This window comes from Girardinichthys multiradiatus, chromosome 22, assembly GCF_021462225.1.
Source record: "Girardinichthys multiradiatus isolate DD_20200921_A chromosome 22, DD_fGirMul_XY1, whole genome shotgun sequence".
In the NCBI taxonomy this organism is placed as follows: domain Eukaryota; kingdom Metazoa; phylum Chordata; class Actinopteri; order Cyprinodontiformes; family Goodeidae; genus Girardinichthys; species Girardinichthys multiradiatus.
In genome coordinates this window covers 31,223,225-31,250,741 of record NC_061814.1, presented here as the reverse complement: position 1 = coordinate 31,250,741, position 27,517 = coordinate 31,223,225, and the positions used below count along the sequence as shown (strand labels likewise).

Genomic DNA, 27,517 nt, shown 5'->3' with positions numbered 1-27,517 from the left:
TGAAGCTGTACGTTTAGTAATGTTCTCTTATAAACCTCTGACTCTGACCTAACAGTTTATTCTGAGATTAAATTACACACAGCTGGACTTTATTTACTAAGTAAGTGACTTCTGAATTGAGCACTGGATTTTATTTGGGGGTATCAGAGCAATGGTTAGCTGAACACGTCACACCTTTCTAATGTTTATTTGTAAAAACATGCTTTATTTTTCTTAATCAGTTGGTCTATCACATGAAATCCCAAATGAAATACATTTGCAATTGTAATGTGGAGCAAAGTTGAAAAGTGTAAGAGGCAAAAATATTACTGAGAGGCCCTGTATTTTAGCACTTAAGTGAAAGAAGCCAACAACTGCAGTTTATCAACTCAGTAAATTACGTAAATTAACTTCTTTGTAATAGTCATACCTTTTTGCTTGAACCAAGAACTGCAATGTGTCATTTTGCCCTGAAACCTGACTTGTGTCAAAAAGTATTGCCAAATGGTACTGTAGAGAGAAAAGCCAAGACAACAATATGCAATTTTCAATAAAACAAATCATACTCGTTAATAATGGCATTAAAGCTGCATACAGCTATGACATTTTTGCAATTAGCTCCATGTTAGACCCAACCACCTTCGATTGAGCTCTCATGAAGGGAAATCCCACACTGCACTTGAGAAACTCCAAATCGATAAGTCCACAGGAAATACCCTTCTCTTCCTGCAAAAAGAAAGATAGAGAGTAAGAGGAGCTGATGAGAACATACAGAGTGGAGACAGGCAGGGTGACATACATGGAGACAGATGACCTCAAGAGGAATAACCAGCAACAGGGTAGACTGCAGCACAAAGCAATCAGCTCTGATAAGTTGAGGAAAACAAATTGCAGTGGCTTTGGATGGCAGACTAAATGAACAACAAAGCTGCAACAGGGAACCCTCAGGTGCAAATATCTCCAAATATTTACAGCATGATCAGAGAAAATCATGTTTTCAAACTAAAGGAACTGGTCTGAGTTTTCCATAGAGTTCTAAATCAGGATTAAACAAAGAATGTACAAAGCTATGATGGGATACACATTCTAGCGGGTGGGTAATTGGACAATGGCCAGACTGTGAGTTTGGAAGCTTGTCTAAACAATATAGAGCTTTGCAGGCTGCGCTGTATAAACACCAAGGGCTTGACCCCATGAGGAGTAAGAATTCTTTAAGTGAGAGTTCACTGAGAGGCTTTCAGCTGAGCTCATGTTCTGGGAACAGAGATGCTTCACAACAGCAGGGGTAAAAAAAAAAGAAAAGGAAAAAGAAAGGGAGGGAGGGAGGGGGGGAGGGAGGCAATATGTAATATTCAGTAAGAGGTTGGTGCAAGAAGTGGTGATAGTCTCTGCTGACATATTTAAAGGCAGATATCCGGACATCCCCCCTTCAGTGAGTAATTTTAAATAAGCGGCAGCACTACCCTTTACAGAGACCACGGTGAGCCCTGCAGGAGGAGGGTGGTAGAGGGTTGGAGGTCCCCAGGCATAACTGGCAATGATGGAATTTCCTCTCTTTCCTGTATCCCTGCATGCTGCTGTGCAAACAGTGCTGATCCCATGGGAATGTGCAGGATTGAGATTAGGAAAGTCAGCCTATTTACCCATCACCCACCTGGCAGGGTCTTGAGAGAGAGCAGAGCATGCTGACATGTGGCACACTGTGCCCCTGCAGTAACAGGACAGACAAAGTCTGTTTGTTCAGCACTTCTTCACTTTCCTTCTCTGGTCTTTCTCAGTCTGGATTGGGATTGTTTTAGGTGGCAGGGCAATTAAATATATAAAACCAGCTCTGTTTACGCTCCTTCACAGTATGCTAAGGCATCTTTTGGAGTGGTATGTCAGTGTGAACAACAATACACAGGACGCCTGTTTTTCTGCAGGATTTGCCTGTGTTTTAATATCACCATCAATCAGAGTATTTAGACATTTGGCTTTGCTTCGGCTTGCCCCGTCCAAACCAGTGTCATCACCTACTTAATACTATTCTTTGTAGGTATGCAGATGAATGTTTTCATCGCCTTAACTATGAAGAATGTCACTTAGTATAGCCAATAAAATTAGTGATTCAAATATTCTTTGGTTTACACTTTCCTCAATCACATTCCAATCCTCTGGGCTTTAAACCACAATTTTAACATGCTCCAAATGTCGGAACACCAGAAAACTGTATTCAGTGATATTAAAGCTGCTGTCATTCTGTTTCCTGTCCCACAATGTATGCTGGTGTATTGAAAACTGTGGGTATAAACATGAGCAAATGAAGCTGATTTTATGAAAGATCAAGTCCTGTTACGTCTTAAAAGTACACGTGTCGCATATGATGAGGTCTCATTCGGAATTGTGCAGGCACATAATGATTCTTTCATATTTAGGGAGCAATTGGGAATGACATTTACATCCTCTATGGTTTCTCCCAAACTGGTAATCTTTTTGTTTATTTTGTCCAGAGCTCTCATCTCTGTTTTTTCTCTTTTTTGAGCATAATTTTCATGAGCCTTAAGTAATTGCCATTGGTCTGGACGTTATGTTATGTGTCCTCTGTGCCATTTTAATTTACGGACAACAATATTAATGATGAAATTCTATGAGACTCAAAGCAAAGCAATCAATTTATGAAGCAAGAGAACAACTTTTGCTTTGAGGTTGTATTCATACACAATTAACCGGAACTGCAGTGAATTATCAATGAGTTCAAACAAAACAGAGAGTAAATGTGCTAAAGTTAGCCTAGCTCCTCAGAAAACTGCTTCGCATGAAAACATCATCAGCAGAGGGCCAGGTGTGACTTTATTGAAGACTCTAGCTGTATGTGTTGATTCAGATAAGCTTTTTTGAAAAACAATGCACGTTTTAGGTGTGTTGTCAGAACATTAGAGGACTTTTCTTAACCGATTTAGTGCTGTCTTGAAACAGCATATTAAGATTGTCCTGCAAAACTCCAGGACAAAATATGTGTCCCTGTCAAATAAAATCTCACTGAAGAAAGTCTGCAGACCAAATAACAAATATTTTCTTTATTTGGTGCGGGTCGCTTTCACGTTGTACTTTTTGCAAGTGAACCATAGCTTGTAAACAAAGGCACGCATTTGATGATCCTTGCTCTCATTGGACAGAAATGACAGGGGCAGGACAGAGCACAGACCTGGAAATGAAGGAAAACTATATGGAAGTAATGCTTGTTGCATTTCAGGATTGCATATTTTTGCAGTTATTGCAGCGGCAAAATCAGTTTGAGTGTCAAAAGCAGCTCATTCAACACAGGTTTCGAGAGGTTCTATTGTTAAATTTGGAATGGTGTTGGCGAATGAGTGCTGTAAGCTGAAGGAGACAATGCGCTCTGCATGCCCTGACCCCAGCTTTCTGGCAGCAACGTTGCTAAGCAAGGGATGGCGATCGGGTATGACTTTAATGCTTTCGATATTGACAACATTCGCTACAGTGGCAAAAAGGCATATCTTTCCTGTGGTTGGGTCGGATCGAGGCCGATTTATATTCACACCAGAAGCGAACCGCACCAGAGTCCGTTTGGAAGCTGGGTCTCGGTCTAGTTGTTTGGTCTAAAACAGGGTTCACTTCAGTGTATTTACACCTGCACAAAAGGTCCGGACCAAGGGGGAAACAAACTTTGGACCATTTAAAGCGGCCCAAATTTGGCAGGTGCGAATACACTCTAAAACAGAATCTGTAGTTTTACTAAAAAGTTGTAATATTCTTCTGTACGTTGAAGCTACCAAGTTACCAAGCACATGCAACTATAAACATACATTTTATTAACTTTTCAGATCTGGACACAAAAACAATTCTTGATTGGGCCATCCCTAATTATAGAGTCTAAATGGAAAGGTCTGAACCTTTTATTTTTTAATCCTCCTAGCAACATTTAGGGAAGTTCTTAGGCATGTACCCTAAAGTATTCCACTTTATGACGTTTTTCATCTTAGACTCTTTAAATTAAAATATTTGTTACACTTTTAATACATGTTAAAAATATTTTAAAAGGTTGCTAAGGGACAATAGAGAGGCACCATGCAAGATAACACAGTTCTTCATAAAAAGACAAAAGAAAACCTGAAAGCACCCACAAAGATTTGAAGAAAAAAATAACAAATATTTAAAGGAAAAAAATGATAAAACTCAGAAACCATTGCAGGATTCTCTTTTTCTGACTCGAGGTGAAAGAAGTGCACCTTAAACTAATTCACCTCCACAGCCTTCTGGCAGTTTGTGTTGCAGGAACATCAGAGAGATGAATCACTGCATCCTTAAATCTGAGGGGGGACACACGTCTTGCTGGTGCTTTGCTCAGTGAAGAAAAAAGCTCAGCGGGTTTGCTGACTTTAACTCAGGAAAATTGGGTCACAGCAACCCCTCAGACTTCTTAGGTAGTAATTACAATACTGCTTACAGCATATAGTAATACATCTGCTGTGTGGCCTCTTTGTGATCCTTTCCTACTGTTCACTTCCCGTTTCCTTTGTGTAGCAGACCACCCTGACTTATCATCTCCCTAAGCAAAATGAGGCTTTGAGGCTGCCTGGTAAAGTGACTCCAAATGTCAGCTGGGTTGATTAGATTTGCTGTGAAACTGAAACACACTCACTGTTGTTTTAATATTTCCCTGCAGTGTGTATCTTATTTTAGTTCAATTTCACCTTTGTCGGGGGCTTTAAACCCACCCCAGGCTGTGTGTTTTGTGGAGTCAATCTTGTCCATTGCAGCTGAAGGATAAACCTGTGGTCCATTATGAAAGGAGAAAAGCCTTCCTGATGAATGCTGTCAGAGTGTACCATCTGACCCCCTGTGTCTCTGAGATGTGAGCGGATCCTAGAGTGTGTTTGTGCGCACAGATGTTAGCAGAGGCAGAGGTGGATGGTTAAAATTATTGGACTCAGCTACTGTGGGATTGAAGTGGGCAAATATTTCTTGAGCAGAGTAAGCCTGTTAAAATCATTAGAAATTATAGTATCAAAGCAACACTACTTACCCAATAAAACATGTCTCTAAAAGTTTTTCAGACATGAATAAGGTGGTTTGAACTGTCCAGACACCAAACTTGTTGTGAGAATTGGGTTGTATCTGTTCTGCCATGTTCTCACACACATAACTCGTGTTATTGACTTGAGACATCTGTGTTGAATGAGTTACAGAGGTAAATGTACGACAGGTTGGCTAAAGGAGCTGCCCTCTGAGACAGGACAGCTGTTGCTGCTCCTGCTGCGGTTGCCCTGCTTCTTGTCCTTTTATCTTCTCGTCTACCTACACAGCTCAGAAAAACTAGCTCCTCCTCCTCACACATAAACATCTCTTTTATTTCCTTCACTATTTAGACTACACTCCTATAGTATAAACCCAGATCAGCTTTGCACAGATGCAGCTTTTGAGAAAATGCACATCTCGTTTGTCACATTTGGGGCTTCATGTGAAAAAGCAACATACAGTCGTGCAAAACTGTGAAAAGGAAGAAAAGGGATATATGCTTTTGTCTTTTTTTTTTACAATAAAAGTCTAAAAAGGGAATTGTGCTCTGTCTTCTTTAATGTTTTACCTCTGAATAAAGTCTAGTGTAATTGAAAGAATAAACTAAACTAAACTAAAACTAAAACTTTCTGGCCAACATGCTAAATTTTACGTTATCACTGCACAGCATGGTGGCGTCAGCATCATGCTATGGGGAGACGTTTCTTCAGCAGAAAAAGGGATGCTGAGTTGACAAGAGGATGGATGGAGCTAAACACAGGGCATTCCTGGATAAAAACCTGCTGGAGCCTGCAAGACTTGACACTGGGACGAAGCCTCAGCTTTCAGCACAACCATGAACCTAACAATACAGCCAGAACTACATAGGAGTATTATAATTCAAGTACATGCATGTGTTAGAATGGCCCAATCAAAGTTCAGACCGAATTCAACTTGAGAATTTACAGCCAGACGTAAAAATTGCTCTTCACTGATACTCTCCATCCAATCTGGCACAGAACAGGCAAACATTTCCAGTCTCAAAATGTCCAAAGTTGGTAAAGACTTGCTTTGCTTGCTGGTATTACAGTGGACGTTTTACAAAGTAATGAATCAACACTCCACACTTTTCAGCTTGTTAATGGTAAAAAAGTTGGAATCCCTTTTATTTTCTTCCACTTGACAGTTTTGCACTATTTTGTGTAAAATGCTTTAAATTTATGGATATGTATACTTTTGCAAGGCACCATACTACAAATTGTGGTTTACAGAACATATATGGGAAATATTAAACAATAAATACTCCAAGACCTACTGACCTTTTGCCAGAAGTTGATGTAGAAAACTTCTCTGGAGAAGTTGAAGTAGATGTTGGTGTCATAGGCATCGTCTCCAGTGTTGGAGATTGTCACATTCAAGGAGACATTACGCACTCCGCCAAGAGCCAAATGTGGTCTGATATGAAGTCTGGCAGGAATATTCAAGAAAATAACATGCAACATGTTAAAATGTATTATTAGTAGTTAAACAAAATTCAATTCAGTTAGAACTAAAGCAGTTAGCCCCAATTAAGCAGAATGTTTGAATTTTATTGTTTATCCTGTTGTATTTATTTAATTCATTTTACTAGTTATTTTAGCGGGTTATGTTCTTTAGTTTTTCACAGTCTTATTCTTTTTTGCTGACATTGTGCAGCACTTTGGTAAACTATTGTTGTTTTAAAATCATTGTGAAGCAATGAGCTATATTTAGTTTCCTTTTACATTGTGCAACTACGTGAGAAGATTTATTTATATTTTAAGTTAGGAGAATATGACTTGTATAAAAAACATGTTAACTGCAGGACAAACATAAACAGGTTCTTCAAAAAACAGAGAGTAAAGGATTCAAAAATTTAAAAAGGCACCTCCCTGACTATGGAAAACATATGGATATTTTCCAGCCATGCGTCATGGTTCCCCTACCCACACCCACAAGGCTTATTACGTTTAGTGTCTTTGACCTGAAGGAGGAGACTCACAGAATGAAGTTTAAATACAAAGTGCAGGTTTTTACCCAGAAAGCAGGAGCTTCCCATGAAGCCTCAGGTCTGCAGCACAGTCCTCTGACAGGCAGTTCTTCTCAAACCAGGTCTGAAAAGGAAACATAAAAGCACACACCTCAAATGACCTCATGCTGTTCATGCACAAAACACAAACACTCAGAGCTCAGACAGGGGGCAGTGTTGTGCTGTTGCTGGATAAATTCAGACGATTTAATTCCAAGAAAGTTCAACTGATTACTTGATTTTAATTAGTCTGAACAGGTTATGTGCTTTGAGGCTCATGTCATGAAAGGAAACTTAGGTCAAGTGGTTTAGTTTTATTACTTTCCGATAAATGGATCCTCTAGATATTTAAAAAAGGCAAATCCTTTATTATTTTATAGCAAAAAAAACAAAAAAACACTGTAGACAGAGAAGAAACACATGCAGGTAAGGTTACAGGGGGTCAGAAAGAAAATAATTTTGTCTTTCTAGATTCCACTCAGATAAAAATCCCCAAACACAGACAATGATAAGTAACTAAAACCAAATTATTTAAAACTCTGGTTGATGTATTTTCCACATTCCTTTGGGGGCCTACAGGGGAACATAACTGTAATGAAAAAGGTGTGAAGATATGATATTCATGAGGTGGTCTTAAAAGACTGACATTATTTGCTTGAACTGTAGAACAAACCAAAGACATTTCAAATTTTGTTTGCTGGTCAGTTAAAAACAAGCAAAACAAAATGTGTAATATTACCTTTTCTCTGTATTCTGTGAGAAAAGCAACGGACTGAAATCTAAGTGTAGGAAAACAGCTATCTTTTACAGTCGCAGTGCCCTCCACACTTATTGGCACCCCTGGATAAGATGTGCAAAAAGCCTGAAAATAAATGTGTCTCTTATCCCACACACAGAAATCCCACATTGCCAAACAATAAATGAAAGGTACCACACTTATTGGGACCCTTTCTGTTAATACTTCCTACAACCCACCCCTCCAATAAGTCACCATTTTTGCTTCCCATGTAAAATCTCACAAGGTTAGAGAATACAGAAAGAGGGATCTTATATAATTTGTCAATGCACAACCTCTCCACATTATCTGGAGGGCTGGTTCCTCTATTATGCTTTTTTCTCCACAGCTCATTAAATCCCACGGGATTTAAACCGTATTTAGGTCTGTGGAGAGAGATGGTCATGGAAAAAGATTGATTTTGTCAAGTGAATCATTTCTGTGTAGATATGGACGTCAGTTTTAAGTCTTGCTGAGCAGCTAAATTATGACCCATTAGTAGCTTTGTGCAGAGGCCATAAGAACTCCATTTAAAACGTCTTCATAATTCAAGAAGTTTATGAAGAATTGCACTTTAAGAAGATTATTGATTATTATTGATTATTTTAACTTCCCTCATCTACTGCTTCTATCTAGCCAAAGGTTTTACTTGTTACTGTTACGCTAGATGTGGGAAAGTTTTTGACCAGAAGCTATTTCTGTTTAGCATCTTCCTGACTTCTAGAGATCAGCACACATTTGCCTTTCTTAAATGACATTTATAGTCTCCCATTTTTCTTGTTTTGAAAAGGGGCCTGAAGAACTAGCCCTCTGTGTCACCTTATATTTATACTTTAGGAAAACGGAAAGTCGTGGATTATTAATTACAATTTCGAGACATTTTGCTTAACGTAGGGCAGAAAAATGTGAATTTCAAAATTCCTAAAAAAAACAAAACAGTTGTTCGGGGTAGAAATAGATGGCGCTGTACTGATTTTAGTAAGACAATTATTTCTTAACATGGGATTTTTGTATTTTGGTGTGTGTGGCGTTACATACAGCACTAAAAATGCATATTTCAAGGGTCTTTACACATTAATTATGCAGATTAAACAGTCAGCTTAATGGACTTCTCTTAATGATAATACGATGGGTATAAAACGTATATTGATAATAATTTCCCTTTATTCATACCTTATTTGTGACCATATATGTTTTCAGAAGAAAAGTTGCAGATCTTAACCTTTGACATCTTTATTTGAAGTTATTTGTTTTGCACACCATATGAATCCATGTTGTCAACTATGACACCGTATTTTACCTCATTCTTGACCGCAATCTTGTTTCCTTTCCTCCATCGCAGCACTGGGTTGAGCGCAGGTAGTTCTCGTTCCTGGTGTGGCATCATCACATGCTTCCCCAGGCTGTAGGCCACCTCAAATGTGATGGCTGTGAACACATCCTTCACTTCTTTCTGCAGAGAACACAAATAACAAGATGACCGCTGAGAATCTCTCCCACTATGCACAAAACACACACACTCAAAAAAACCTGTAAAAACTAAATGTAACTTTAGAGAAGTTACAGTTAAGTAAGTGTTGGGGATATAACAGTAATTTAATGTCTTTTTCCAATTACATGTGGTGCAAAATCTGAGCACTGCAGATTTTTACAAGATCACACAGTCTGGATATGATGTGATAATATCTCATGAGGCTGAACCCAGATCATGTGAAAATGTTTAAATGGATGAATGACACGTCTCTCTCATCAGTGGCCCTATTTTTATTTTTTGCTTTTTGCTCACTGAGAGTAATGAAAGCAGAACTGCTGCGAGTACACTGCAGAGTTGATCTTTTTTTAAACCTGCTGGCACTGCCTCTGGAAGATATCGCTTAGCTTTGGCTGCTCCATCTGAGACGCCAACAAGGATTGTTTAATTTGGCATTGAGTTTGGAAATAATGCAGACACAATGAAAACAGGGGGCTTAATGTGATCAGATCTTTAATCTTCAATAGATGACACCGCTGGAAGACACACGTGGGAAAAGTTGATGTTGATGAGGATTTTTATCTGCTCGGCCTATCAAAAGCAGCACTCTGCTCTTTGAAAGGAGTTGGATAGACCTCATTTTGAACTTGCTATCTATAAGCTGCAGTGAAAACATTAACCGCAACCTGTATCTCTGAGCCTAACTGATGTCTACCAAAACAAAGCCAAGCCCACAACGTCAACAGAACGCTCTTCCTTTTGTCTTCCGGTGGCCATCAGAGTCGGTCGTTCTTCTGCACATTCGCTGGTGTTTTGTCCTTTATCACAGTGCATCACACTGACCACCCACCTATCCTCTGTCCACGGTTAAGAACAGGGTCAATCTGGGCTTTGACCACATCACTGGTGTGAAACACACCCGAACACATCAACACAGAGAGTAATGACAGGAAGGAGCTAATGTTAGGGCAGGACATGAACAGACAAAAACAAAATTATTTGAGGTACATTTGGGAAACAGTGTCATATGAAGATAAGGACACAGCCTCGATCGCAACATTAGCTATTCGTTGAGCTCTACATGTTTACTTTTTAATCTTTAAATGGTGTGACTTCAACAATCAAACAAAAATTGTGTACAGAAAAGGAGATTTCAAAGACCAATGCTAACAGGTTAAAAGTTCAAGCGTATGAGGTTTTTAAAGAGTTGCTGTTTCAAAACTGCTAACGTTTTCCATCATCCCATTCAATTGTTTCAAGTTAAGATTTCAAGTTTTCAAGTTAAGTTTTCCTGAGAGAAAGGTGGAGTTATTTCCCCGCAGAGAGTGAATACATGAGACTTGAAATACTATAGGCTACCAAACATTTAATTTGCTTGGAAATTAAAAATGACGTACTTTCTTTTTACAGGCTCTAAATAATTTACATCAGATATGAAAGATTTTCATTTTGTGCTGGCCTGCAACTACAATAGTTACTTTATAGAGTGGAATTTTGAGCTTTGATCTAAAACACACTAAATGTACTAAATGAAGTAAGTAATCAGCCCCGGGTTGCCACTTTTAACTACTATTAAAGGATAAAAACATACAAATGAAAAAAAAGGTCTCATATTGCTTCAGTGAGGGATCAACGTACAGTTCCAGGATGACTGACTGATTGAGACACGAGATGTTCACTGTCCATCTGTCATAACAACACGCCTCATTTGAGAGTACAGAAGTGCAGTTGTTCTAGCCGTATGTCGGCTTATTCTCTTGGTAACACGACACAGTCATTTAGTGGTGGTGCACTGCTTTAAACGCTGGCAACGCCTTCAGCCTCAGTGGCAATTAAAACAGGATGCTTGAAATGGCCCTTGTCCTTTGTCCTCTGACTGAACTGACCTCCTGGGAGAAGACCGCTTCAGTCTCAAAGTCCCCCTGCTTATCTCACATTTTCACATGCCACAAGGGACACCGTGGACAAAATGGCTTAAAATAGAACGGACTGTTTTTATACAATCTGATGTTGTATTTACCACACAAGCAAACAGACCTTAGCTGAATTCACTATGGAGGAAATTTTACCTGAATTTCCAAACAGAAAATCTTTTTCCTGCTTCACACAGGAAGAAGGATTGCAAGCAAACTGGACAGCGCCCAGGACCAACAGTGTGCTTTAAAAGTGCCAAGAGCTGTTCAGTAACTTCTGGTATGAGCTTTTAATATCCCTTGATCGGTGTTCCCAATTACCCTGGTGGGGTCACTTACTCCCCCCCAATCTGCCATTTATGGAGGAGTTCCTGAGCTGCAGCCGAGATGGAGACACTGCCTAGTGTTTACTGGTTCTACAAATGATTTTATGAAGGGAACCCCAACAACTGCTCCTCACATGCTGGTGAGGTCCAGTAAGAGCAGGGCTATTCTATAGTTAACAGGCATTTACTGTGTTGAATGCTCCTACAAACACATGCTGCGCTGGGTGTGTCCCTGTTTGTTCAGAGTTTCAAACATTTATTGTGCTCATGATTAGTTGCTGTTTTTATTTGGGAACAATTTACAACTGAACTTTGTACCTGAACCATAAAATAATCAAACTGTAGTTATCTCAATGTATTTATGAGAAAATAGAAAAACGTTACTTTTCCACATCTTATCTTGTTACAATCACAAACTTTAATGTATTAGAGTTCATTGTGGTAGATCAACACACAGTATTGCACGATTCTAAATGGAAAAAAAAAGTATACAGGGTTTGCCTTTTCTTTTTACAAGTGAAACATGTTCATTTGTTTTCAGCCACAACGAGTCTAAACTTTATAGAACTACTATTTTAGTAAGATTAAAGCTGCAAGTCTTTTGGGGTATGCCTGTACCAGCTTTGCATTTCTAGGTACTGACATTTTTAAACATTTCTCTTTGGAAAATAACTCAAGCACAGTCAGGTTGGATGGAGAGCATCTGTGAATATAAATTCTTAAATCATGCCTCAGTTTCTTAAATACGTTGAGGTCTGGACTTTGACTGAGCCATTCAAACACATGAATACCCTCAGACCCAATTACTTAATTGTAGCTCTGGTTGTATGTTTAGAGTCATTGAAGGTGAACTCCTGTCCCAGTCTCAAGTCTTTTGCAGTCTATCATGTATTCTCCCGGTAGCTCCAACCATCTTCCCATGACCTTTAACCAGATTCCTTGTCCCTGCTAAAGTAAAGCTGTCCCGCAGAATGATGCTGCCACCACAATATTTCAAAGTAGGAATGGTATGTTCATGGTAATGTGCAGAGTGGCCACCAGATTTTTTCACCTGAGCTGTATAGCTCTGTAGATCCCCCAAAGTTACCATGAGCTTCTTAGCTGGCTGCTTCTCAGAATAATAATCTTTTCACCTGGCTCGTCAGTTTAGGTGGACTGCCATCTTGTGTTAGGTTTGCAGTGATGCCATATTATTTCCATTTTTGAATGATGGATCAGACCTGGTTTAAGAAGATGGATTGAGCAGGGCCCTGTCAGATGTTCAAACATTGCAATCTTATTTTATAATCTATGCCTGTTTCAAACTTTGTCAACTTTATCCCTAACCTGTCTGCTGCGTTCCTTGGTCTTCATGGTGTTTGTTCGTTTCAATGTTGTTTAACAAACCTCTGAGATCCTTACAGAACAGATGGATTTATACTGAGATTAAACTACACACAGGTAAACTCTGACTGATTAGGCGACTTTTGAAGATAGTTGGTGGCCCTTCACTTAATTTATGGTTATCAGAGTAAAGGGGGATGACAGCACTACTATGAGCTTTCCCAAGACACTGTAAAAAAACAATAAATTGCTAAAATCTCTTGACTGATATGGCCGCTGTTATAGTCATTAGTTGTGTGAACTTTATGACTGTCTCCAAGTGGGTGGAAGGAAAGCTAACATTTTGAAATCCTACACATTTAAATCTGGTCTGCAACCTTGGAAAGAGGAATGACGCTAATAAAACTGTGCATGGTTCATTAAAAATATTCCTGACACCTTTCAGCTTTTCGAGGACATAAAAGTTAGTTCAGGTTTCCGATATACAGAGTCGAGCTGCCAGAACAATTCAGTGAGAAACAGCAGCTTTCCATTTTAAGCATAAATTTTCTGCTACAGTATAAAGAAAATCTGCATCCTCCAGCAGTTTCGTTCTTTTACGACACACTTGACACAACTTGCCTGAAAATAGAAATGCCTTTCATTCATTGGATGTACTTGGCCTACTTTTGTACATGCTTTAAATGAAAACTACATTTAACATACAACACTTTCCCACGCTGGAAAACGTTTCTGCCAATATACTTTCTGACTGCTTACGCTCATACTTAAACCCCTTTTATTTGACACGACAGAGCATAACTTACAACTTTCTGCTGCCTGTGTGACTCTTTCCCACACATCCATAAAGTTAGCATTTAAATCTGCAGAAATCTAACACTGCCACTGTACAGAAATAATATGATTCAGCCGAACCAAATTACAAATTTTGTGCTAAGCTTAGGTGGGTGTCCAGCTAAACTGACAGACTGGGAAAAGGAATCAAGATGCCCATATGTAGTAACATTTCAGGGAGGAAAATCTGATGACATGACAACGATCAGTCGTGCAATCCACATATCTGACTTTTACTCTAGAAATGACAAGAAGAAAGCTATTGGTGAGAACTGCACATTAATTAACAGACCATCCCCATGGTGACACCTAAGAGCCAAGGAGCACTTGCAGAGAGCTTCAGAAAGACCTGGACACAGAAGGTACAGTTGTTCCCATGGAAACAATATAGAAAGCACTCAACTGCAAAGGCCTCTACGTACACTCATTGTGCAAGACTCTACTGCTGAAGAAAAAGCATGCAGAAGCTTGTTTAATGTTTGCTGCACAAGATCTGGACATATTCTGTCAGATGAAGCCAAATCTGAACTCTCTGAACGTAATTCCACATACACTATTTTGAGGAAAAATAGTTCTGCACAGCACCACAAAAACACCATGCCAAACATTAAGCCTACAAGTGAGAAAATCATGGTGTGGGTCATCTTAAAGCATGTACTGGAAAACTTCATATCACAGACGGATGGATGAATGGAGAAATATAACAGGACATTTTTGATAAGAATCTAAAGATTAAACAATTGTGAATTTCTAAGCAAGACAATAATCCCAAACAGTCAGGGAAACGTTCAACTGGATCCAGAGAAAGAAAGCAAAACCGTGAGAATGGCCCGCTTAGTTCCCTGACTGCTAAGATCTATAGAAAGAACTGAAGATCAGCATGCATAGAAAGGACCATCAGAACCTTCAGGATATATGAAGCATGTGACTAGTTTCTCCTTACAGGAGACGTCTTCAAACTGTGATTACCAAAAAGGCTAACTTCAGAAAGTGTGTTTACTATTTTCTCAACGTGTCAATCCAACTTTTTACCCATAACTTCATCTGTGAACTAATTTGCTGGAATTTCTTTGTATGTGTCAATTACCTGCGTTGTTGTTGACATCTGGTATGAATTTTATGTGAACAGTTTCATTGGAAATAATTTAAAAGATAAATATTTTGACTTGTTCAATACTTACTTTAATACTTGCTTTAATAGAAACATACCCCAAAAGATTCGCAGCTGTACATGCGGTGAAAAGTTCTTTAAAATACCATCTAGAAATCTTTTGGTAAAACAATTGACAATCATGTGTAATTTTCCTTCTAATTCACTATTTTGTTCTGCTGTGGGTTGGTCGGTATATCACATAAATTCCAGACAAAATACACTGAAAATTATGGTTCTAACCTAGCAAAAACATGAAAGAGTTCAAGCTGTTTAAATACTTTTCCAAGCCTTTATGTAAAACGTAATCTCTGGATCTCATATATTAACCCGATCAACACAATGGCATCGCACCAAACTGCCCACTCCCTGCACACAGAGCAGCTATACCACGGTGGGTGTGGGGTGGATGATGTCAGGCTCCAAAATGCTCTGATGCTCAATTTAAACGGCTCATGCTTGGCTGAAACACACAAGAGCTCAACTCTCAGCCAAACCACTCCCTCAAAAGACTCCAGCTTCAGCCTCGTTTTTACTCAAAGAACTCCTTGTAAGGTCAAAGGATGTTTAGATGACTTACAGGTTGAAGCTATTTTTTTTACGAGCTGAGTGCCAGGGAATCTTTGTCTAAATGGAAAAAAAGATTTTTCAGTAAAGTGATGAAGGATCTAGCTGATCAACGAGAGGGGCGATGAGTGTACAGTCAGAAACAAGAAGACAATTTGAAATTTAAAGTATTTAGAGCATCGTGTGCAGCATATGTTGTTCAAGTACATAACAAGCTTATCTTATATTGGCCTAATGAGTATAATTTAGAGAATTAAACTCTTGGTGACAGTAGGTCATCAAAAAATTTTAAGTGGTGTGGGATGCCAACTGGAGGCATAAGGAAGAGATTTATTTCACTGTATCAGCTAAAAACTACAAATGGGATTTCGTCTGATCCAATGTCAGTATCCGATCCGATGCCCACATCATTCTTAGAGGAGATTTCAGTATGAGGACACAAATTCAGACTCCTTGATCCTTTGTTGCTTGAAGTCACATTTAGACAGATTTTTTTCAACGCTTACCAACCTTACAGAAAAAGGTTGCACGCTTAGATAACAATATATTCACAGTATTCTCATAAACCGCTTATAAACAGCTGTATATACAGGTCCTTCTCAAAATATTAGCATATTGTGATAAAGTTAATTATTTTCCATAAAGTCATGATGAAAATTTAACATTCATATATTTTAGATTCATTGCACACTAACTGAAATATTTCAGGTCTTTTATTGTCTTAATACGGATGATTTTGGCATACAGCTCATGAAAACCCAAAATTCCTATCTCACAAAATTAGCATATCATTAAAAGGGTCTCTAAACGAGCTATGAACCTAATCATCTGAATCAACGAGTTAACTCTAAACACCTGCAAAAGATTCCTGAGGCCTTTAAAACTCCCAGCCTGGTTCATCACTCAAAACCCCAATCATGGGTAAGACTGTCGACCTGACTGCTGTCCAGAAGGCCACTATTGACACCCTCAAGCAAGAGGGTAAGACACAGAAAGAAATTTCTGAATGAATAGGCTGTTCCCAGAGTGCTGTATCAAGGCACCTCAGTGAAAATCTGTGGGAAGGAAAAGGTGTGGCAGAAAACGCTGCACAACGAGAAGAGGTGACCGGACCCTGAGGAAGATTGTGGAGAAGAGCCGATTCCAGACCTTGGGGGACCTGCGGAAGCAGTGGACTGAGTCTGGAGTAGAAACATCCAGAACCACTGTGCACAGGCGTGTGCAGGAAATGGGCTACAGGTGCCGCATTCCCCAGGTCAAGCCACTTTTGAACCAGAAACAGCGGGAGAAGTGCCTGACCTGGGCTACAGAGAAGCAGCACTGGACTGTTGCTCAGTGGTCCAAAGTACTTTTTTCGGATGAAAGCAAATTCTGCATGTCATTCGGAAATCAAGGTGCCAGAGTCTGGAGGAAGACTGGGGAGAAGGAAATGCCAAAATGCCAGAAGTCCAGTGGCAAGTACCCACAGTCAGTGATGGTCTGGGGTGCTGTGTCAGCTGCTGGTGTTGGTCCACTGTGTTCTATCAAGGGCAGGGTCAATGCAGCTAGCTATCAGGAGATTTTGGAGCACTTCATGCTTCCATCTGCTGAAAAGCTTTATGGAGATGAAGATTTCATTTTTCAGCACGACCTGGCACCTGCTCACAGTGCCAAAACCACTGGTAAGTGGTTTACTGACCATGGTATCACTGTGCTCAATTGGCCTGCCAACTCTCCTGACCTGAACCCCATAGAGAATCTGTGGGATATTGTGAAGAGAACGTTGAGAGACTCAAGACCCAACACTCTGGATGAGCTAAAGGCCGCTATCGAAGTATCCTGGGCCTCCATAAGACCTCAGCAGTGCCACAGGCTGATTGCCTCCATGCCACGCCGCATTGAAGCAGTCATTTCTGCCAAAGGATTCCCGACCAAGTATTGAGTGCATAACTGTACATGATTATTTGAAGGTTGACGTTTTTTGTATTAAAAACACTTTTCTTTTATTGGTCGGATGAAATATGCTAATTTTGTGAGATAGGAATTTTGAGTTTTCATGAGCTGTATGCCAAAATCATCCATATTAAGACAATGAAAGACCTGAAATATTTCAGTTAGTGTGCAATGAATCTAAAATATATGAATGTTAAATTTTCATCATGACATTATGGAAAATAATGAACTTTATCACAATATGCTAATATTTTGAGAAGGACCTGTATATTAGGAGATGTATTTGTCAGATTTGCCAGACTATACAAAGGTTAAACATACAGGTCAAGCTTAGCGTCGAACAGTCTGTGGTTTCAGGGTTGACATTTTGCCGTGCTTTTTAAGGACAACTTAGTGTTGAGAAGGAGAAAACACAACGTGGGTATTTGTTTTGTCATTTTCCACTTCCAACATGTGTCTACCAAGGAGCATATAGGATCTAGAACTTTTGTCACTCACATGAAAGATTTAGTTTTTATTTTATTTCTTTACGTCTGTAAGACCTCTGCACCAGAATTTAGTTGTACTGCACAATGACGATAAAGTATCTAAATTATTCCAAAATAAACTGCATTGTCCACGACATTGAGACATTTGTGCGGTTCACCGAGACTGCGAGAGAGTATTAGAGAATAAGACTTAAAGTACATAACACTAAGGCTGAACGGAGTTCAACAAGTTGTTCTAACTGAGCGTTCACTCTTCCTTTCTCATGGAAAATGCAGATTGTGGAAATGACAGCCTTTAAGAAATCTCAGGGATAATGTTAGAACCTGCAGTTTTTAGAATATATACATGGACATTATGGTTTTAGTAATGCTAGCCATGCTAACCACGCTAATCACTAATATAAGATACTAAAAGCATTTTAAATGGTCAACTCCATAGACAATTTCTCTTTGTTTTAAAATAATAGTAAATTATTGATGTGGTGTGTTGCCATTGCTCCTGCTAATAGATATATTTGAATGCTGTCTTACATCTTCCTACATTCTGGATCTTTAACAGAAATTGAAATAGTCTAAAATCTGTATCTTCAGATCACAAATCGGTGTCTCTCTACCAAAACCATAACTTCTCCAGAGAAAAATAAAACTCCTGCATCTTTTCAAAACTATTTAGACTTCTGACCCAGCAATGTTTCTGAAAATCAAACCAGTCTTGGTTTATAATCCTCAAATATCCACCCTTATTGTCCACATAATATCCACATATCAAATAACAGTTGTGACAAAATTCTGTTATCATTTGATACCGTCCTGCATCACCTTTCTAGAACAGCCTTCAATCCGATCTAACAGCCAGCCCTCACATCCTGTTAAAATTCCCCGGGGTGCACCTCCTCAGTTCAGAGTGTTGTTGTCGGTGCCAGGAAATTTATTTTTCCAATCTATATAGCTTCCTTCAAGGACACAGTCAAGGACTTGGTGTGACAATGATCACTGCCGCCTATAAACCTGGTTTTCCTCTTGTTTTCTATTACTCAAGCACACAATTGTTTTCTTTTATTGGTATGATAACTTGGACTTCTTCTTGGACTGTTCTTCATTACATTTGTTGCAGAACTAGTTGTGAATACAGTTTTTCCCAAAGTAAACCAAAAAATAGAGGACAAGATTGCTGTAAATCAAGAAGAACATGTGGTTAGGATTATGAAAAAATCAAGTTTTACCCAAACTGGGGTCGTTCCCAAAACCTAACCAAAACGTTTTGGTGCCTAAAACGAAAAAAGGAACATAAAAAGTTAGAAAACTCACTGAAATCACCAAACAAACATATCTCTATTCAGATATATAAATATTGTGCAGGTAACACTAAAAGCAATCATTCTTTCACATGTCCCCATACTAAATGTTTATCGCCAGTTTGAAACTATTACATGAGTTAGTGGAACAAAAACATCTTCATATTGGCCTCTCAGGCAAACATGAACTGAAAAAAACAAATGTTTTTGGACTTACTCTCATTCTGTCCAAAACCAAATTATTCTGAGAAATGTAAAAACACCAGACTACTAGTCACACTAAATGTATGCAGTTTGACTTTGTTCCCATTCAACATGAGGCATTCCTTACTCCAACTCAAAGGGAAAATGTTTTACTCAGCCTGATGTTTGTAGTGGAAGCTGTGATGCTTCTCAGATGTCTGTTCAAACTCAGGCAACATCTGATTAGTTAAATAAATCCTGTTTTCGATAAAAAAGGACTGCAGGCAGGAACAAAATTACTCAAAGTTAAGGTAGAATAGGGTTTAGAGTGCGGGTCCTCAAAAGTACCCCCTTACCAAATACAATGTTTTCCCAGTGACCCAACACTGTAGAGACTTTCTAGTACTACAATAGGAGTTGAATGTTTTTGTTGGGTTTACTCAAGAAAATAAGAAAAAAAGAAAATAGAACAGTGAAAACATCTTTTTCTCACCAACTCTAGCCCAATCCAATAGCAATGGATTGGAGCAAAGTAAACATGGTGATGGGCGCAAGTATTACTAGCACATTTTGACATTAGACATTAATAGATACAGTATATGACATGGATTTGAGCATATTTATTTTACTGTTTAAATGCATTAAATGTAGACATTCATTGCTATTAGCTTGAATTGCTAATGCTAATTAGCCTGGTCATTGAGTACAACAACTGGCACACCCTACTGGCTTTTCACACTTGCAAGTATGGTTAGCACTTCATTTTTCTCCTTTCGGTTTAATTTTTTCCTATTTTTTTAGGATAGCTGATTAACTTTAGCCTACTGCAGTACCATTTCAAAGAAACACCAATGAGTCCTCAGTTTCTGTGAAAACACGCCGAAAATCAACCAAAACCTTTAGCAGGACAGTGTGCTCATAGAAAGGATGGTGTGTTGCAATGCTTCCCATGAGCAAACACACATTTCCTCCTGAATACACAGACAAGCACATCACTTCAGTGACAGGAAATGCGTACCATCTGTACCGTCATGCATGAGGCCACTTCACAAGGAAGACCAATATGATGTAGCTCTCAACAAGACATAGACACACATAATGTACATTTTTATGCTACTTACAATTGCTTTTCTCACAAACTGCACAAAAAGACAAACTAAACGTTTCTCAAACTTGCTGTAATACATAAATATAGCAAGGGTGGATATAAGGAAATATGTGTGTTTTACCCAAGATTTAGGTTACACTGGTTTTATTGGTTTAAAAACAATACTCACATAAACAGAAATTACAGGAAACTTTTATAGCATTGTTCGCATCATGAAGAAAGCATTCAGCATCTGACGTTTGGACGGCTGCAGCCACAGCTGGGATTTATAAAGGTGCCTCACTTCCCCCAGTGAAACCTGCCAGATGGAACTGGTTAACTGCTCGAACTTACAAACTCATCAGCATTTTTTTTTTACAATACTTTATAAACAATGATTTGATTTAACGCCAATGCTAATAACCATAACTGCTTCACTGGACTATCTGTAAGCGAAATTAAGTCAAATTTCTTATAAATACACAGATGTGTTCCTGAATATCTTAGTTCTTCCTCACTCAGCTCCCTTACTGTGAAGTTTTCAAGACATTATCATTTGCTTTATGTTTGATTTTCAGTATCTCAATTACATCTGACTTAAAAAGCAAGATCTTACAGTCATTAAGCAGCTACTGTTCCACTGCAGGAGTGGAACAGTAGCTGAAGTGAAGGTAGTCATCTGGAAAGTTTTCCTGTCATCTTTACCTGATTTCTGTTGGACCTGACCAATAAATGTTGAATCAACAAAATGATAGCTCTTTCTAGGATTGGAGACAAAGTGATGGATATTTGAAAATAGGAAGAAGAATCGAAATCTTTTCAAAAAGTTTTAGAACAAAGAATCAAACCACTAAAGCAAATCTAGTTTCTTTAACAGTTTGCCACATATTTTAGGCAATAATGAGAGAAATTAATTGCATTATGTTTATAATTAAATACAGTGCCACCACTTTTCCTCTCCCTTCTAGTTTTTCTTCCTACTCTCCGTTTATGTTTTATTTAAAAGGATAGCTGCCATTAACTTTGAGTTCTCTTTGTGAGGTTACCTTTTCATAGAAGGCCTGTTTGGCTCAGTGCTTCCTAAACAAAGCTCTGAGAATGCTGTGAAGTTTTTCTTTCCCATAGACTTTCCTCCTTTGCTTAGTGTTTCTGAGTTTAGCTTCTGTGTTTAGAAGGGTCTCCTTTCTATACAGAGCCACTGATCTATCTATTGCTGGCTTTAACTTTGTCTTTTCTCTTTGTGTTTTTTTTTCTATATATAGAAAGTACTCCTGATCAAGGTATCCTGAGTTTTGCTATGTTTTTTTTCTTGGTGGAGCTGATGCTGCCATTTCCTAGGTGCACTCCCTGGTTCTCCTAGAGGTTTATTCTGGTTGGAAAGGATGGGTTTTTCTCTGCTATTAGTACATGGTTCTTAGGATGAGGATTACAGCAAAGTCAATGATTTGATGCAATCAGCTGGGTTTCCTTTAACTTTTCCCCAAATGGCATTAAATGATCAACAGAATTTGACTTTTGTCTTTCTGTTCAAATTTGAACTGGTTTGCACATTGTGTAATTGAACCTAAATCTCACTACATGTTTTGAATTATATTTGAGGGAAATGAATTTATCTTATTTGAATTTGGAATCCACTGGATTCTATTAATGTAATGAATTTAGCCTGTTTGTCCCATAAAGTGTCCAAGATGTGATGAGATTTGTTGTGAACTGGTGCTGTAAAAATAAACTGAACTGAACTCATAAAGGAGTAAACAATATAAGATCAATGTTACTAGTCAACGTTGTTAGCTGTACCTGAAGTATAGCCTCGTTCTTCAATAAGCAAGTCTTGTTTAGTGAAAACTGTTTTAAAAAGTACTTTGTTAGGAGCACATAGCAAAGCTATCAAAGTCATCAAGAGAGCATCAAAAAGCACAACACTACTAGTATATCTGTTATAGGGGAGTAATATTTGAGATCTAGATAAAAGGGAGGAGAGTAAATATAATGTGCTTGGGAAAGATCTCAGTCACAGTTGATGTTTTATGGGGATTTATTGAATCCATCCTGCTAATTGCGTCAAAGTTTTATTTCTGAATGTTGTTGTTTAGAAAGAACAACAAGCGTCGGAAGACTTCCTGTGCTTGAGAAATGAACTTCCTTTAACAGCCAGATAAATCTTTTCTGTGCATAAACAGGAAACAGGTCGTCTGCATTTTTACCCAAAAAAGTGTAAAATCTCCACAAAATGAGGATTTTTTTTAGAAATTAGCTGCACTGATGTGACAAGAGATATTTATTATTGAATTAGCTATTTCAGTCTCAGGAGAAAACATTCTGCTGATGGATGAGATGTTAGCAGGGAGGAACATCTTTAAAAAGTCCAGTCTGTGAAATGGAGTTTGGCATGTTTGTCAGTGAGTTTGAATCTACTCCTTCCTGGTGATAGAAGAGGTCTCCAGATGCTTCCTGCAGCTGATTGTCTCACTTTGTATGAATCTGGGACACTTTTACCTCTATGTTATTGTTGGAATTAATGTTTTCAGACTAAGCTGTAATAAAACAGAAAGATAAATTTTGTGTAATCTAACTGATGAGGGTCCTGTATGATGCAGTCTTTGAATCTTTGCTGTTTGTTGAATATCCTTTGTGACAAAACCTGCCTTTTTCTAAAGGAAGCAGAATATGATAATGGTGCCAACAAAGACAGTTAAAGGCAGATATTTAGATACACTGTATTAAAAGGCTCAAAACCTTTTCTTCCTAATATCTGACTTTAAATCAGGCTAAATGTTTCCTGTTTTAGGTCAGTTAGGATCACCAAAATTATTTCTACCTGCTAATTGCATTTTTATTACTTTAGTCTAAAGTTCACATGTACTAATGTAATTATTCCTTTAAACTATTTAGGAACGCCAAGATAATGATATCATGGCTTTGTGAGCTTCTGATGAATGGAGACACCGCTGTTGATGCATTTTAAGGTACACCTCAAACACGCTGACTCCTTGTCTGGCATCAATGAAAAAAATCAAAAGAAATCAATCTAGATATCAGGAAAATACTTGTGGACCTGTACAAGACTGGATCATCCAGGAATACAATTTTCGGACGCCTGAAGGTGTTCATCTATTAAACAATTATATGAAAGCATAAACAGCAAAGGAATTTCCAGGCACTATATGGTTCAGTAAGGAAATCAGTTTCATGTTTCCAGCCAGACATTTACCCCAAATTAGCTACGAGGTGGTTAACTGACAACAACAAAAATGTTTGGAAGCAGCCATCACAAAACCCTGATGTCACATAGACAATTTATGGGCAGGGCTGAAGGAGGTTTTCCAGCAAGGCAGCCTACAACCGATGAAGATACACCAGTCCTGTGATGAGAAATGGGCCAAATATTCCAGCAAACAATTGTGAGAAGTTTGTGGAAGGACATCCAAAACATTTAACCCATTTTAAAAGGCTGTTCTACCAATAATAGAAAATGTATATAAACTTACAATTTATTCTGGATTTACAACAAATTTAGTAATCATTACTACCCTAAAGTAGGAGCGATTTTATCTAATTTAATGTCAGACAAAAAAGAGAGAGAAAAAGGTTATATATGTCTTTTCATACAGTATATGTAAATTCCTGGGTTCAGCTGTATAAATGAACAACTAAAGGGTTAGTGAAAGTTGGTAAAGCTGAATTAGCTGCATTGTTAAGGAAGATGCATCAATGCGCCACAGTCAGAAACTAAACCTCTACGGTCGCATTCAGATACTCTGCCTGCGTTTCCTCGGCAGTGGAAGAGGAAATCATGGCCAGGGAGGCTTTTTCATTGTGGTCAGACTTGGCCACCCATTAAGTTGCCTTGCGGTGGCATAATGTGGCAGCACTGCGGCCAACAGGCTGCAGAAACATTCTGCCTTGCAAGCTGCCAAAATCAACAATTCATCAAATCTGCACAACCTCTGGTCAGGTTCAGGAAGGAGAATAATGAATTTGCCATGACAACAAAATACAGTGTGTTTAATAAGGAGCCATTTCCAAAGATAAAACCTGACTTGTAGCTTTTATGTAGATGTAAGTTAGAAATCCGACTCATAACTAAAGCCTGAGCTCTGCTCTGAAGAAGAAAAGTCTCATGTTCTTGCTGGCACGACCATGTAGGGAAATCCTGATGAAAATGTTAGCTTGGGCTAAAATTAACCCAAATGGTGCCTCTTTAGTATTCTGCAAATACTAATAAAACTGAAACATGCAGCCAAAACATTTAGCTGAACCAATTTTTGTCAGTGTAAATGACATTCTCTGCTTGATTTATTGTCACAGTGACTAGCTCTAGTACTTTTTCATGTTTTTCAAACTATTCTTCATAAAGAGTTGCTTGACTTGCTGCCATTTGAAACAGAGAACAGCTGGGTTTGATTACCTTCCCGTTATATACTTCCACTGGATTGGCTCTCTTGGCCTGAGCTGAATGAAACAAGGGGGGGAGGGGGGAGGGAATAGCATCAAGGGAATAGCACATTTGAGTTTAGCTTTAAAGATGAAAACAAAAAGAGCAGTGTGGCCGTCATTCAGGGCTGTCAAAAAGCGCAGAGGCTCTGTGACTTTTTTGTGCCACAGGAGATTGTTTGGGATGTAGTGACAGGAACTCCTCCTTTACCTTTCTCTCCTGAGCTTCCTGTTTGTCTGCAGAGTGCAGTCTGGGGTCAAATGTTGAGTGTGGCGGATATTTCACTTTAACTTCAGGTTACTTTGATGAACGGGTTTGTGGATTTTGTGCGAGAATTCACGTCAAATACAGTATAGTCAATGACAGAAAAGTGCAGGAGTCCAGGGGCCTCGCGCATAAGCTGACTATATGCACAAAAATGTGGTGAATGCACTTTTTCACACAAACGTTGAGTTGTCTCAGTAATGAAATGAGAATGTAAATGTGTGCGAACCCACACCAACTTCATGGCTGGTGTTTTAACCTCTCTAAAGCTCTGAGCCCATTGGCCTCACTTGGATGGTATGCAGGGAAACTGTTATTATTCAACAAGCGTACAAATTACACAAGGTGCAAGTGCAACTAACCAATATTGTGACGGGGTGACCTGATTTAAAGCATTATTCCTTTATCCTGGTTACCAACATAGTGGGAAACAGATTACAACATAGCAGGTTGGGAGGCTTCATGGGTAAATTAATTTAATTGTTCTAGTAATAACTCCCCTGAGCTGGGCTGCACAGTGGTAGCGTTGGTAGCACTGTTGCCTCGCAGCAAGAAAGTTCTGGATTTGAATCTCAGCCACGGGTTTTCTGCATGGAGTTTGCATGTTCTCCCTGGTTATGCGTGAGTCCTCCTCGGGTACTCTGCCCTACGCCCACACCCTCAAAATATGCATGTTAGGTCAATTAGGGACTTTAAATTGCACTTAGGTATGGTTGTGGTACATACTGGAGGTTTGTAGCTTGTCCTGTGTGTCCGTGTATTGTCTTGTTACTAGTTACAGGTTTAAGTGAGTCATTTTCACATTTTTGCTAGTTAAACTGCAGCCTCAGAGGATTTGACCAAGCCCCTGAAAGGATCTATTCTTACAGCAGTTTTGTGAATAAACTCTCCAGCCCTTCAGCTCTACCTTGACTGTGCTGATTACTCATTGCCTTCACCTGCACTGGGCTGCTCCTATTTAAACAGCTGCTCGTCACCAGTTCAGTGCGAGATCGTCTGTTGCCTCTGTCACAGCTTTCAAGCCTTGATTCATGTTTCAAGAGAGTTTTTCTGGTTATCTGATCCTGCTTGTTTTTTGACCACAGATTTCTGCCAAGTCCTTCTGCTGTTTGGAAAAGTCCTGACCTCCCGTTGCTGAAACCTGCCTGTCTCTGACTCTGTTTCTGGATTATTGGACTACCCCTGCCTGAAACCCTCCAGTGCTTTACCTTAGATTGTCTCACGCCTCTGCATCTGGTTGGTGGAAATATTCTCCGTCCCCTGTTTGTTCCCGGAACCCCCAAGACCTCCTGTTATCCACTTCCCCTTCCTCCCCGGCTGGATTTCAGTTCCCTGTGAAACCTCCATTCCTGTCCTTCCAGTCTGACCACTTCCTGTGGAACCCCATCTACCCAAATTATTATTTTTATAATACAGGTCCTTCTAAATAAATTAGCATATTGTGATAAAGTTCATTATTTTCCATAATGTCATGATGAAAATTTAACATTCATATATTTTAGATTCATTGCACACTAACTGAAATATTTCAGGTCTTTTATTGTCTTAATACAGATGATTTTGGCATACAGCTCATGAAAACCCAAAATTCCTATCTCACAAAATTAGCATATTTCATCCGACCAATAAAAAAAAAGTGTTTTTAATACAAAAAACGTCAACCTTCAAATAATCATGTACAGTTATGCACTCAATACTTGGTCGGGAATCCTCTGGCAGAATTGACTGCTTCAATGCGGCGTGGCATGGAGGCAATCAGCCTGTGGCACTGCTGAGGTCTTATGGAGGCCCAGGATGCTTCGATAGCGGCCTTTAGCTCATCCAGAGTGTTGGGTCTTGAGTCTCTCAACGTTCTCTTCACAATATCCCACAGATTCTCTATGGGGTTCAGGTCAGGAGAGTTGGCAGGCCAATTGAGCACAGTGATACCATGGTCAGTAAACCATTTACCAGTGGTTTTGGCACTGTGAGCAGGTGCCAGGCCGTGCTGAAAAATGAAATCTTCATCTCCATAAAGCTTTTCAGCAGATGGAAGCATGAAGTGCTCCAAAATCTCCTGATAGCTAGCTGCATTGACCCCGCCCTTGATAAAACACAGTGGACCAACACCAGCAGCTGACACGGCACCCCAGACCATCACTGACTGTGGGTACTTGACACTGGACTTCTGGCATTTCGGCATTTCCTTCTCCCCAGTCTTCCTCCAGACTCTGGCACCTTGATTTCCGAATGACATGCAGAATTTGCTTTCATCCGAAAAAAGTACTTCGGACCACTGAGCAACAGTTCAGTGCTGCTTCTCTGTAGCCCAGGTCAGGGGCTTCTGCCGCTGTTTCTGGTTCAAAAGTGGCTTGACCTGGGGAATGTGGCACCTGTAGCCCATTTCCTGCACACGCCTGTGCACGGTGGCTCTGGATGTTTCTACTCCAGACTCAGTCCACTGCTTCCGC

At 39.2% G+C, this 27,517-nt stretch overlaps 1 protein-coding gene across 1 annotated transcript in view; it reads right to left on the bottom strand.

The window, feature by feature from the left end:
• itga9 (integrin, alpha 9) overlaps positions 1–27,517 on the bottom strand; it is an 85,855-nt gene that overhangs the window by 21,031 nt on the left and 37,307 nt on the right. Inside the window, exons 16-20 of the mRNA XM_047352280.1 lie at positions 9,100–9,252; positions 7,033–7,109; positions 6,297–6,444; positions 619–705; positions 410–489 (exon numbers count right to left, since the gene is read on the bottom strand). Coding sequence (XP_047208236.1) covers positions 410–489; positions 619–705; positions 6,297–6,444; positions 7,033–7,109; positions 9,100–9,252 — 545 coding nt within the window. The remainder of the gene's footprint in view (positions 1–409; positions 490–618; positions 706–6,296; positions 6,445–7,032; positions 7,110–9,099; positions 9,253–27,517) is intronic.